This window comes from Salmo salar, chromosome 24, assembly GCF_965601325.2.
Source record: "Salmo salar chromosome 24, fSalSal1, whole genome shotgun sequence".
Taxonomy (NCBI): domain Eukaryota; kingdom Metazoa; phylum Chordata; class Actinopteri; order Salmoniformes; family Salmonidae; genus Salmo; species Salmo salar.
Genome location: NC_138314.1, coordinates 41503805 through 41517560, shown reverse-complemented (window position 1 = coordinate 41517560; position 13756 = coordinate 41503805). Strand labels below are relative to the sequence as shown.

The 13756-nt window shown below is 43.2% G+C and overlaps 1 protein-coding gene across 1 annotated transcript; it reads right to left on the bottom strand.

The window, feature by feature from the left end:
* Window positions 1-11613: 11613 nt before the first annotated feature.
* On the bottom strand, window positions 11614-13499 carry LOC106585907 (uncharacterized). Its single transcript, XM_014172645.3, has 2 exons — window positions 13189-13499; window positions 11614-12954 (listed from the first exon to the last, which is right to left on the bottom strand). The coding sequence occupies exons 1-2, from the start codon at window positions 13400-13402 to the stop codon at window positions 11648-11650; spliced, it is 1521 nt and encodes a 506-aa protein (XP_014028120.1). The 5' UTR covers window positions 13403-13499; the 3' UTR covers window positions 11614-11647.
* Window positions 13500-13756: the final 257 nt, after the last annotated feature.

The window sequence follows — 13756 nt, the reverse complement described above, 5'->3', positions numbered from 1 at the left end:
AGACGCAGTTGATGAGCTTATTTCTCCAGTCAGTTGTTCGAAATGGCAGCAGCGGTATGAGAACCAGCACATTCTTGAGCATGCAATACGGCTTTCCTCAGTACGAGATCCTCGTCGACCCACTGTGCTGTCAGACTCAGCATGCTCATGGGGCTGACATCGCTGGTCCAAATGTCAGTCGTGAAGCTAATAGCAGCGACGCCCATAGCAAGTAGCTCAAATACTGTGTAACTCCGGTAGGGCAACATCTGAAAAATAGCGCCTACTTGGTATTGTGTGCCAGGGCTCGAGGTGCTCAACCAGATGGTGAAAGCCAACATCATCTACGACAGAGAATGGTTGATTGTCAAGGGCAATGAATTCCATTATCTTGGCGTTAATGGATTTCGCCTTTTGAGTTGTCTCGCTGAAATGTTCTTACCATTTCAAATGACTGCTGGACTTGAACTTATTTAGTTGTTGGAAGTGCGCTTAGTATTTTTCTGCTTTTGTTCTGTGTAGTGCTGTATTTCCCGTGGCGTCATTACGTCATCTACCTACGTTATATAGGTACGCATGTCAGCTTTGACATCAGTTTTGCACATCGGCGTTAAACTTGACATCGGACCGATGCCGATGTTGGCATTTTTAGCTAATATCGGTCGATTCTGATATGCTCACCGATATATCGTGCATCCTTAGTTGTTACAGGTGTCAAGCTTATGGGCATGTGGCAGCAGTGTGTAGGAGGGAGGTTCCTAGGTGTGAGAAGTGTGCAGAAGGGTATGAGGAAAGGAATGTGTAGCACTGGGGTAAGTAGTGGTATGTCTTAATTGTAGTGGTGCCCATGTGGCTGGGGATGAGAAATGTCCCATGTGAAAGAGGCAGGTTAAGGTTTCCAGGGTTAGAGTAGTGCAGAAGTTGTCATATGCTGAGGCAGTGAATAAAGTAGAGGAAGATGGGTCAAGGGGGAGGGATCCTGAGAGGAGTGGTGTGAGTAGTAGATCTGTACCAGTACAGCGGTATAAACCAACAAGTGATATATGTTTCAGTAAGATTGGATTTTTTTGCATTTGGTTATCAACTGTACTGCAAGGATGGAACGTAAGTGGCAGAAAATGGAGGTTGTAGTGGCAGCTGCAGAGAGGTATGTGTGTGTGAGACTTGACGTCGGAGGAACAGTTACTGGGTGTGTTAAGTGGTGGTGTTCCATCCTTTCAGGTTATTGGCCTGAAGTAGGACTAAATAGATTGAAATAGTGGGGTAAGGTGGTGTTTTAGATTTTTTATTTTTAGTGAGTGTAGTGTTAGATGCTAGGGTATTTGTCTATTTATACATTTTTGTTTAAGGGAGTTATATTCCAGTCTAGTAGGTGGGGGTAATGCAACATGTATTGGATGCCAACCTCATAGAATATATACTGCTCAAAAAAATAAAGGGAACACCTAAACAACACAATGTAACTCCAAGTCAATCACACTTCTGTGAAATCAAACTGTCCACTTAGGAAGCAACACTAATTGACAATAAATTTCACATGCTGTTGTGCAAATGGAATAGACAACAGGTGGAAATTATAGGCAATAAGCAAGACACCCCCAATAAAGGAGTGGTTCTGCAGGTGGTGACCATAGACCACTTCTCAGTTCCTATGCTTCCTGGCTGATGTTTTGGTCACTTTTAAATGCTGGCGGTGCTTTCACTCTAGTGGTAGCATGAGACGGAGTCTACAATCCACACAAGTGGCTCAGGTAGTGCAGCTCATCCAGGATAGCACATCAATGCGAGCTGTGGCAAGAAGGTTTGCTGTGTCTGTCAGCGTAGTGTCCAGAGCATGGAGGCGCTACCAGGAGACAGGCCAGTACATCAGGAGACATGGAGGAGGCTGTAGGAGGGCAACAACCCAACAACAGGACCGCTACCTCCGCCTTTGTGCAAGGAGGAGCAGGAGGAGCACTGCCAGAGCCCTGCAAAATGACCTCCAGCAGGCCACAAATGTGCATGTGTCTGCTCAAACGGTCAGAAACAGACTCCATGAGGGTGGTATGAGGGCCCGACGTCCACAGGTGGGGGTTGTGCTTACAGCCCAACACCGTGCAGGGCGTTTGGCATTTGCCAGAGAACACCAAGATTGGCAAATTCGCCACTGGCGCCCTGTGCTCTTCACAGATGAAAGCAGGTTCACACTGAGCACGTGACAGACGTGACAGAGTCTGGAGACGCCGTGGAGAACGTTCTGCTGCCTGCAACATCCTCCAGCATGACTGGTTTGGCGGTGGGTCAGTCATGGTGTGGGGTGGCATTTCTTTGGGGGGCCGCACAGCCCTCCATGTGCTCGCCAGAGGTAGCCTGACTGCCATTAGGTACCGAGATGAGATCCTCAGACCCCTTGTGAGACCATATGCTGGTGCGGTTGGCCCTGGGTTCCTCGTAATGCAAGACAATGCTAGACCTCATGTGGCTGGAGTGTGTCAGCAGTTCCTGCAAGAGGAAGGCATTGATGCTATGGACTGGCCCGCCCGTTCCCCAGACCTGAATCCAATTGAGCACATCTGGGACATCATGTCTCGCTCCATCCACCAACGCCACGTTGCACCACACACTGTCCAGGAGTTGGCAGATGCTTTAGTCCAGGTCTGGGAGGAGATCCCTCAGGAGACCATCCGCCACCTCATCAGGAGCATGCCCAGGCGTTGTAGGGAGGTCATACAGGCACGTGGAGGCCACACACACTACTGAGCCTCATTTTGACTTGTTTTAAGGACATTACATCAAAGTTGGATCAGCCTGTAGTGTGGTTTTCCACTTTAATTTTGAGTGTGACTCCAAATCCAGACCTCCATGGGTTGATAAATTAGATTTCCATTGATTATTTTTGTGTGATTTTGTTGTCAGCACATTCAACTATGTAAAGAAAAAAGTATTTAATAAGATTATTTATTTCATTTAGATCTAGGATGTGTTGTTTAAGTGTTCCCTTTATTTTTTTGAGCAGTGTATATATATATTTTTTTATTATTGATATATTTTATACTAGTTATCAAACAAATTATTTAAAAAATGATTACTAAAATATATTATGCGATTTATTTGAGTAGAATGAACCCCCTTTTTACTGAAACAATGTACAGTGCAATATGTATGTTCAATATGCCAAACCTAAATGTCAGCTGATTGTCCACAGATTAAGGGCCACAATAATAGCGATGACGACCCTGGGTGTGTGAACTCTGGATGTGGATACTAGAGGTGCTTCAAAGTAGATTGGACCCCCCCCCATTTACTGTGGCATAATGTATAGTCCAATAGATGACAGGAGTACACACACAATTTTTTGGTGAAAATGTCTGACAAACTTTGACTTGAAAGTGTAACATCCCTTTCACCCACTAGATTCTTTAAACTAAAAAAGCTGTTCAGCATGTTTATGAATTTACACTACCGTTCAGAAGTTTGGGGTCACTTAGAAATGTCCTTGTTTTTGAAAGAAAAGCACTTTTTTGTTCATTAAAATAACAAATTGATCAGAAATACAGTGTAGACATTGTTAATGTTGTAAATGCCTATTGTAGCTGGAAACGGGTGATTTTTTTATGGAATATCTCCATAGGCGTACAGAGGCCCATTATCAGCAACCATCACTCCTGTGTTCCAATGGCACGTTGTGTTAGCTAATCCAAGTTTAATATTTTAAAAGGCTAATTGATCATTGGAAAACCCTTTTGCAATTATGTCAGCACAGCTGAAAACTGTTGTTCTGATTAAGAAGCAATAAAACTGGCCTTCTTTAGATTAGTTGAGTATTTATTTTATTTATTTATTTCACCTTTATTTAACCAGGTAGGCAAGTTGAGAACAAGTTCTCATTTACAATTGCGACCTGGCCAAGATAAAGCAAAGCAGTTTGACACATACAACAACACAGTTACACATGGAGTAAAACAAACATACAGTCAATAATACAGTGAGATGAGATAAGGGAGGTAAAGGCAAAAAAAGGCCACGGTGGCGAAGTAAATACAATATAGCAAATGAAACACTGGAATGGTAGATTTGAAAGTGCAAAGTAGAAATAATGGGGTGCAAAGGAGATAAATAAATAAATACAGTAGGAGAAGCGGTAGTTGTTTGGGCTAAATTATAGATGGGCTATGTACAGGTGCAGTGATCTGTGAGCTGCTCTGACAGCTGGTGCTTAAAACCTCTTATATCTAGATGTTCCGCTAGCGGAACACCGCTCCAATATCCAATGATAGAGCATGGCGCGAATTACAAACTCCTCAAAAATCCCAAAACTTCAATTTTTCAAACATATGACTATTTTACACCATTTTAAAGACAAGACTCTCCTTTATCTAACCACATTGTCTGATTTCAAAAAGGCTTTACAACGAAAGCAAAACATTAGATTATGTCAGGAGAGTACCCAGCCAGAAATAATCAGACACCCATTTTTCAAGCTAGCATATAATGTCACAAAAACCAAAACCACAGCTAAATGCAGCACAAACCTTTGATGATCTTCATCAGATGACAATCCTAGGACATTATGTTATACAATACATGCATGTTTTGTTCAATCAAGTTCATATTTATATCAAAAACCAGCTTTTTACATTAGCATGTGACGTTCAGAACTAGCATACCCACCGAAACTTCCGGTGAATTTACTAAATTACTCACGATAAACATTCACAAAAAACATAACAATAATTTTAAGAATTATAGATACAGAACTCCTTTATGCAATCGCTATGTCAGATTTTAAAATAGCTTTTCGGTGAAAGCACATTTTGCAATATTCTGAGTAGATAGCCCGGCCATCATGGCTAGCTATTTTGACACCCACCAAGTTTGGCACTCACCAAACTCAGATTTACTATAAGAAAAATTGGATTACCTTTGCTGTTCTTCATCAGAATGCACTCCCAGGACTTCTACTTTACACCCAATGTTGTTTTGGTTCCAAATAATCCATAGTTATATCCAAATAGCGGCGTTTGTTCTTGCGTTCAAGACACTATCCGAAGGGTGACGCGCCGGCGCATATCGTGACCAAAAAAATCTAAATATTCCATTACCGTACTTCGAAGCATGTCAAACGCTGTTTAAAATCAATTTTTATGCGATTTTTCTCGTAAAATAGCGATAATATTCCGACCGGGAGACGTTGTTTTTGTTCAAAGACTGAAAATGTAAAATGGACTCTTCACGTGCATGCGCGCGCCCGTGTCATTGTTCTCAGATCGACCACTATCCAAATCCCCTACAATTTTTCGCCCAGGGACTGCAGAGTCATCGTTCCCCGTTCTGGCGCCTTCTGCCAGCCTATGGGAGCCTTAGAAAATGTCACGTTATAGCAGAGATCCTCTGTTTTCGATAAAGAGGCTATAGAAGGCCAAGAAATGGTCAGAGAGGGCACTTCCTGTATAGAATCTTCTCAGGTTTTGGCCTGAGAAGATTCTATACAGGAAGTATAGGCGCTCTCTTTTGATGACTTCTGTAACCGTAATAGCCTTGGTTTCATGCATGTTAACATTAGAAGCCTCCTCCCTAAGTTTGTTTTATTCACTGCTTTAGCACACTCTGCCAACCCGGATGTCCTAGCCGTGTCTGAATCCTGGCTTAGGAAGACCACCAAAAACTCTGAAATCTTCATCCCTAACTACAACATTTTCAGGCAAGATAGAACGGCCATAGGGGGCGATGTTGCAATCTACTGCAGAAATAGCCTGCAGAGTTCTGTCCTACTATCCAGGTCTGTACCAAAACAATTTGTAGTTCTACTTTTAAAAATCCATCTCTCTAAAAACAAGTCTCTCACCGTTGCCACCTGCTATAGACCACACTCTGCCCTCAACTGTGCTCCGGACACCATATGTGAACTGATTGCTCCCCATCTATCTTCAGAGCTCGTGCTGCTAGGTGACCTAAACTGGGACATGCTTAACACCCCAGTCATCCTACAATCTAAGCGTGATGCCCTCAATCTCACACAAATGATCAATGAACCTACCAGGTACCATCCCAAAGCCGTAAACACGGGCACCCTCATAGATATCATCCTAACCAACTTGCCCTCTAAATACACCTCTGCTGTTTTCAACCAAGAACTCAGCGATCACTGCCTCACTGCCTGCATCCGTAATGGGTCAGCGGTCAAACAACCTCCACTCATCACTGTCAAACGCTCCCTGAAACACTTCAGCGAGCAAGCCTTTCTAATCGACCTGGCCCGGGTATCCTGGAAGGATATTGACCTCATCCCGTCAGTAGAGGATGCCTGGTTATTTTTTTTAAATGCCTTCCTCACCATCTTAAATAAGCATGCCCCATTCAAGAAATGTAGAACCAGGAACAGATATAGCCCTTGTTTCTCTCCAGACCTGACTGCCCTTAACCAACACAAAAACAACCTGTGGCGTTCTGCATTAGCATCGAACAGCCCCCCGTGATATGCAACTTTTCAGGGAAGTTAGAAACCAATACCACAGGCAGTTAGAAAAGCCAGGGCTAGCTTTTTCAAGCAGAAATTTGCTTCCTGCAACACAAACTCAAAAAAGTTCTGGGACACTGTAATGTCCATGGAGAATAAGAACACCTCCTCCCAGCTGCCCACTGCACTGAGGATAGGAAACTCTGTCACCACCGATAAATCCACTATCATTGAGAATTTCAATAAGCATTTTTCTACAGCTGGCCTTGCTTTCCACCTGGCTACCCCTACCGCGGTCAACAGCACTGCACCCCCCACAGCTACTCGCCCAAGCCTTCCCCATTTCTCCTTCTCCCAAATCTAGTCAGCTGATGTTATGAAAGTGCTGCAAAATCTGGACCCCTACAAATCAGCCGGGCTAGTCAATCTGGACCCTTTCTTTCTAAAATGATCTGCCAAAATTGTTGCAACCCCTATTACTAGCCTGTTCAACCTCTCTTTCGTGTCGTCTGAGATTCCCAAAGATTGGAAAGCAGCTGCGGTCATCCCCCTCTTCAAAGGGGGGGACACTCTTGAACCAAACTGCTACAGACCTATATCTATCCTACCCTGCCTTTCTAAGGTCTTCGAAAACCAAGTCAACAAACAGATTACCGACCATTTCGAATCCCACTGCACCTTCTCCGCTATGCAGTCTGGTTTCAGAGCTGGTCATGGGTGCACCTCAGCCACGCTCAAGGTCCTAAACGATATCGTAACCGCCATCGATAAGAAACAATACTGTGCTGCCGTATTCATTGACCTGGCCAAGGCTTTTGACTCTGTCAATCACCACATCCTCATCGGCAGACTCAATAGCCTTGGTTTCTCAAATGATTGCCTCGCCTGGTTCACCAACTACTTCTATGATAGAGTTCAATGTGTCAAATCGGATGGCCTGTTGTCTGAGTGTCTGGCAGTCTCTATGGGGGTGCCACAGGGTTCAATTCTTGGGCCAACTCTTTTCTCTGTATACATCAATGATGTCGCTCTTGCTGCTGGTGAGTCTCTGATCCACCTCTACGCAGACGACACCATTCTGTATACTTCTGGCCCTTCTTTGGACACTGTTAACAACCCTCCAGAGGAGCTTCAATGCCATACAACTCTCCTTCCGTGGCCTCCAACTGCTCTTAAATACAAGTAAAACTAAATGCATGCTCTTCAACCGATTGCTGCCTGCCTGTCCAGCATCACTACTCTGGACGGTTCTGACTTAGAATATGTGGACAACTACAAATACCTAGGTGTCTGGTTAGACTGTAAACTCTCCTTCCAGACTCACATCAAACATCTCCAATCCAAAGTTAAATCTAGAATTGGCTTCCTATTTCGCAACAAAGCATCCTTCACTCATGCTGCCAAACATACCCTCGTAAAACTTACCATCCTACCGATCCTCGACTTCGGCGATGTCATTTACAAAATAGCCTCCAATACCCTTCTCAATAAACTGGATGCAGTCTATCACAGTGCCATCCGTTTTGTCACCAAAGCCCCATATACTACCCACCACTGCGACCTGTACGCTCTCTTTGGCTGGCCTTCGCTTCATAATCGTCGCCAAACACATTGGCTCCAGGTCATCTACAAGATCTCTGAAACTGGAAACACTTGTCTCCCTCACTAGCTTTAAGCACCAGCTGTCAGAGCAGCTCACAGATCACTGCACCTGTACATAGCCCATCTATAATTTAGCCCAAACTACTACCTCTTCCCTACTGTATTTATTTATTTTATTTATTTTGCTCCTTTGCACCATATTATTTATATTTTAACTTTGAACTTTCTTCAAATAACAAATCTACCATTCCAGTGTTTTACTTGCTGTACTGTATTTACTCTGCCACCATGGCCTTTTTTACCTTTACCTCCCTTATCTCACATCATTTGCTCACATTGTATATAGTCTTGTTTTTCTACTGTATCATTGATTGTATGTTGTTTTACTCCATGTGTAACTCTGTGTTTTTGTATGTTGTCGAACTGCTTTGCTTTATCTTGGCCAGGTCGCAATTGTAAATGAGAACTTGTTCTCAACTTGCCTACCTGGTTAAATAAAGGTGAAATAAAAATAAAAATAAATAAATAAAAAGAAACGTCATTGAAACCAGGTGATGTCATAGCATGTGTGGGTGGTGGAACTGAAAGGTTGGATAAGGTATAATGAGCAGGGCTAGATGCTCTACAGTGAAATAAGCCAATAAACACTAACCAGAACAGCAATGGACAAGGCATATTGACATTAAGGAGAGGCATGCTTAGCCGAGTGATCATAAGGGTCCAGTGAGATTCAGACAGCTAGCCGGGCCATAGGTAGCAAGCAGGCAGAAGATGGAGGGAGGTCTGTTTTTAGCCACCTCGTCCGTTTCCGTCGGTAGATTAGTGGGGTTCCGTGTGGTAGAGGGGACCAATCCAATAGTTATAGTTATAGTGGCCCTAGAAAATTGTCCGATAGACCTATTCAGATAGCAGCCGATAAGACAGCTAACGATTAGCGGGCCGCAGATGGGCGTTCAGGTTACGTCGCGACGGAGGGGCCAGTTGGATAACTCCCTAGGGCAGATAACGTCGGTAGTCCAGTCGTGAAGGCCCGGTGGGGCTCCGCATCGGCAGTAAAATGGGTCCGGATAGGTGATTGTAGGAGTGGCTGATGGAACTCTTCAGCTGGCTAGCTCCGGAATAATTGATGTTTGCTCTGGGACCGACGTTAGCCAATAGTCACTCGGATAGTAGCTAGCTAGCTGCAAGATCCAGGTGTAAATGTCCAGAGCTTGCGATAGAAATCCGGGGATATGGAGAGAAAAATAGGTTCGGTATGCTCTGGTCTGAGTCGCGTTGTACAAAACTGGTGATAGCTATTTGAGCTAAGGGGTAGCTGATGACCGCCAACCGTGGTTAGCTGAATACTAATGCTAGCTTCTGTTGTGGATTTCAGATTTGAGGTGAATAATACGTTGTTTTTTTTTATTGGTGAGGCGGGTTGCAGGAGAGTGCTTTGAAGTTGAGTTTTTAGAAAAAAATATATATAAAAAGATATGCGAAGAAAATAAGTAAATATATATATATACACGGGACACGACAAGACGAGGACAAAGGACGTCTGACTGCTATGCCATCTTGGTAATAATAGTATCTGGAGCATCAGCATTTAATGGTTCCATTACAGGCTCAAAATGGCCAGAAACAAAGACCTTTCTTCTGAAACTCATCAGTCTATTCTTATTCTGAGAAATGAAGGCTATTCCATGCGAGAAATTGCCAAGAAACTGAACATCTCATACAACGCTGTGTACTACTCCCTTCACAGAACAGCGCAAACTGCCTCTAACCAGAATAGAAAGAGGAGTGGGAGGCCCCGGTGCACAACTGAGCAAGAGGACAAGTACATTAGAATCTAGTTTGAGAAACAGACGCCTCAGAAGTCCTCAAATGGCAGCTTCATTAAAATAGTACCCGCAAAACACCAGTCTCAACGTCAACAGTGAAGAGGCGACTCCAGGATGCTGGACTTCTAGGCAGAGTTGCAAAGAAGAAGCCATATCTCAGACTGGCCAATAAAAATAAAATATTAAGATGGGCAAAAGGACAATGACCCAAAGCTCAGCTCCAAACTAGGCAATAACTATTTATGGAAGTAGCAGTCAGCTGGTATTCTGTCTATAATGGAGTGGCCAGCACAGTCACCAGATCGCAACCCTATTGAGCTGTTGTGGGAGCAGCTTGACTGTATGGTACATAAGAAGTGCCCATCAAGCCAATCCAACTTGTGGGAGGTGCTTCAGGAAGCATGGGTTGAAATCTTTTCAGATTACCTCAACAAATTGACAACTAGAATGCCAAAGGTCTGCAAGGCTATAATTGCCCCCACCAAATGTTTTTCCAACCAAAATGGGGATAGGGAAATGTAACCCTCTTACATTCATAGACAGCACTCTAAATACAAAGACTGACAGCCCTAACATCCACATGATAGTTTAACATTTTGAATATATTGTTTGTTTACATTCTAGTTGTTAGTAAACAACACAGTAATATATTATTTTCTGAGTTTCAATTGTGCATTACAAAGTTACATATTTGTCAGAAATCAATGGGTAGGCTGTATTAATTAAAATACCATTGAACAGATTCCAAGATTGCAGGCTGTTCTTTTAACCAAGAGCAGTGACCACCTACCTGATGGGTATGTCCTCTTGATAGTTGTCTCTTCTATCTTCGAACAAACACATTTTACACAAAGGGCATTGTTACGTGTTCTCAGACATTAACATTAGCAGACAGTCTTATCCAGAGTGCATTCGACTTAAAGCTAAAGTCCTTAGTTGCTACATCCATTTTTGGATTTATAAATTATTTAGAAATACCCATTGATTCTTGAAGAATATAACTATAAATACCTCATAAGGCTCCCGAGTGGTGCAGCGGTCTAAGGCACTGCATCTCAGTGCTAGAGGCGTCAGTCCAGACCCTGGTTCGATCCCGGCCTGTATCACAACCGGACGTGATCGGGAGTCCCATAGGGTGGCGCACAATTGGCCTAGCGTCGTCCGGGTTAATAGAGGGTTTGGCCGTCATTGTAAAATAAGATTTTTTCTTAACTGACTTGCCTAGTTAAATAAAGGTTAAATAAAACATTATTTAAAAAATTGGCTTAGTTCAACTGTCATACCACTTCAGAACCCAAAATATAAGCTTGTTTTACTCCAATGTTTGTAAACAACTTAAATATGAACACTGCATAGACTCAAAACATCCTTAAATATTAACACTGCATAGACTCAAATCATGGTTAAATATGAACACTGCATAGACTCAAAACATCCTTAAATATTAACACTGCATAGACTCAAAACATCCTTAAATATTAACACTGCATAGACTCAAATCATGGTTAAATATGAACACTGCATAGCTCGGTCTATGAATCTGACTGGTTACATTTCTCCAGGCCCTTCCCTCAGTTGTTTACCAAAACAGTGGTAGGGTGAGGCTTTGTTATTGTTTCAACTGCTGATTATAGCTTTAAGACAGCTCAGTGAGACAACCACATATCAGTCTTAGTAAGTACATTTTACCTCAAAGTAGTCAGCAAGGTCAGTGCTAGAAAAGACAAGTGCAAATGTTTTTGTTATTGTTTTTATTTGGCGGGGGGGGGGGGGGGGGGGGGGCTGTGGGATTTAATCAAGATACTTAGTGAAGAAGTAGGTTTTCAGTCATTTTCATTTGGGGGAAGCTTGTTCCACCATTTGGGTGCCAGGGAAGAGAAGAGCTTTGACTGGTATGAGCGGGAGCCAGCCCCTCATAGGGATGGGGGGGCCAAGAGACCAGAGGTGGCAGAATGGAGTGCTCGGATTGGGGTGTAGGGTTTGAGCACAGCCTGAAGGTAGGGAGGGGCAGTTCCCCTTGCTGCTCCGTAGGCAAGCACCAGGGTCTTGAAGAGGAGGTACGCGTCGACTGGGAACCAGGGGAGAGTGCGTTATTGTGAATATTCCCTCTGTGAGTTTGTAGATGTCTTTTCAGACTTGATGCTAATTTCAAGTGAGTTCCACACAGATGACATTGAACTCCCTCCCCTGTGTGAGTCCTCATATGCACTGTCAGGTTTCCCTTCAGACCGAAGCATCTGCCACATTTGTTGCAGCGGTGTGGTTTCTCCTCTGTGTGAGTCATCATATGCTTTGTCAGGGTTCCCTTCTCAACGAAGCATCTGCCACATTCTTTGCACCGAAATGGTTTCTCCCCAGTGTGAGTTCTCGTGTGCTTTATCAAGTCTGACTCACGGTAGAAGGCTTTGTCACATTCTTTGCATGGATGCGATTTCTCCCCAGTGTGAATTCGCCGATGCAGTTTCAGACTTGCTTTTGTCGTCACACATTTTCCACAAAAATCACATTTAAAAACTAGCCCTTTATGAGTATCCATGTGATTTCTCAGGCTTTTCTTGTGAAAAAAACGCTTGCCACATTCGGTGCAGCCATGTTGTCTCTCCTCCATGTGAATCTTCATGTGCCTCCTCAGGGAGCAGTTCATGGCAAAACAGTGTCCACATGTGTCGCACATGTATGGTCTGTCTTTACTGTGCCGGCTTTGCCGATGCCTTTTCAGACTACGTTCATTCGCCAAGCATTTCCCGCACACGTCACATATCAGATCAGGCAACTCACTGGTTTCTTTTCTTGGCCGTCCTCTTCCTCGCTTTGTTTTAGGAGGCTTTAACCCTGACAGTGATATTCTCTTCTCCACTCCATCCATTTCTCCTTTATGACTTCCACTGTTGTCACTGTCTGCATTTACTTCAGAGGGGGGCTCATAATCGCTGGTTGATTCGGACTCACCGTAGCTCTCGCCATCAGACTCTGTTTGGTTCTCTTGAGTTATGATGTTGAAAGAGTCCCATATAGACTCTTCTGCATCAGACTCCACTGGACCCAGACCAGGGCTCCATTCCTGCTGCTCTGGGTTAATCTCCTCTTCAGTGAGACTGAGCTGCTGGAGGACTGGAGGGAACAAGAAAGGATGACATTTGATTAAACCATAAACACTGAAGAGACAAGAAATAGGTCTAGTGACTTCCATTTCTGCTTTACTTCCGGTGTCCAGTACCACTGTTTTGAAAAGGCTTCAAAATATCATGAAATTCATGAATAACGCGGTCATTTAAGATGTATATCTAAAATGTAAATGACGACAATTAGGCTACATTGTATAATGAATGACAAATAGACACAAACCTGCTAATCTATGCAACTTTATCTCTGGTTTAAAAACCAAATCCAGCAGTTTTCGTAGACGTGAATTCGCCCGTTTCAAACGAGAGATTTCTTCTAGGTACTCTGCCATCGTTTTTTGGACTGCCACGGATATCTCCAATGGAACTGAGGTCAATTTTTCTTTGAGAAGCACATTAAGCAGCTGTAGTTTAGACATTTTGAGGGTGAAATGCATTGAAGGTGGAATAAGTTATAAATACTGGCGATACCGTTGTGAAGACTGATGAATCCAGATTGGATCAGCGTCTCGTCAGTAACACTTAAAAAGTACTTCCGGGTAACGGAATTTGGAAAATAGAGAAGTATCAATAACCTGTATTTATTCATGATATGAACAATAATTGTCTAAACATTAAAGGAAAAATCCACTCATTCCTATACTTTACAGTGTTACATAACACTAATATGTGAGAACAATATTTTTTGTGAACACATTTTTAATTTTGTCGTTATAATAAGGTTGGTAGCAACATGTGAAAATAGTTGCTGAAATATCTTGTAGCTGAAGTGTCGACAACAAAACCCATAA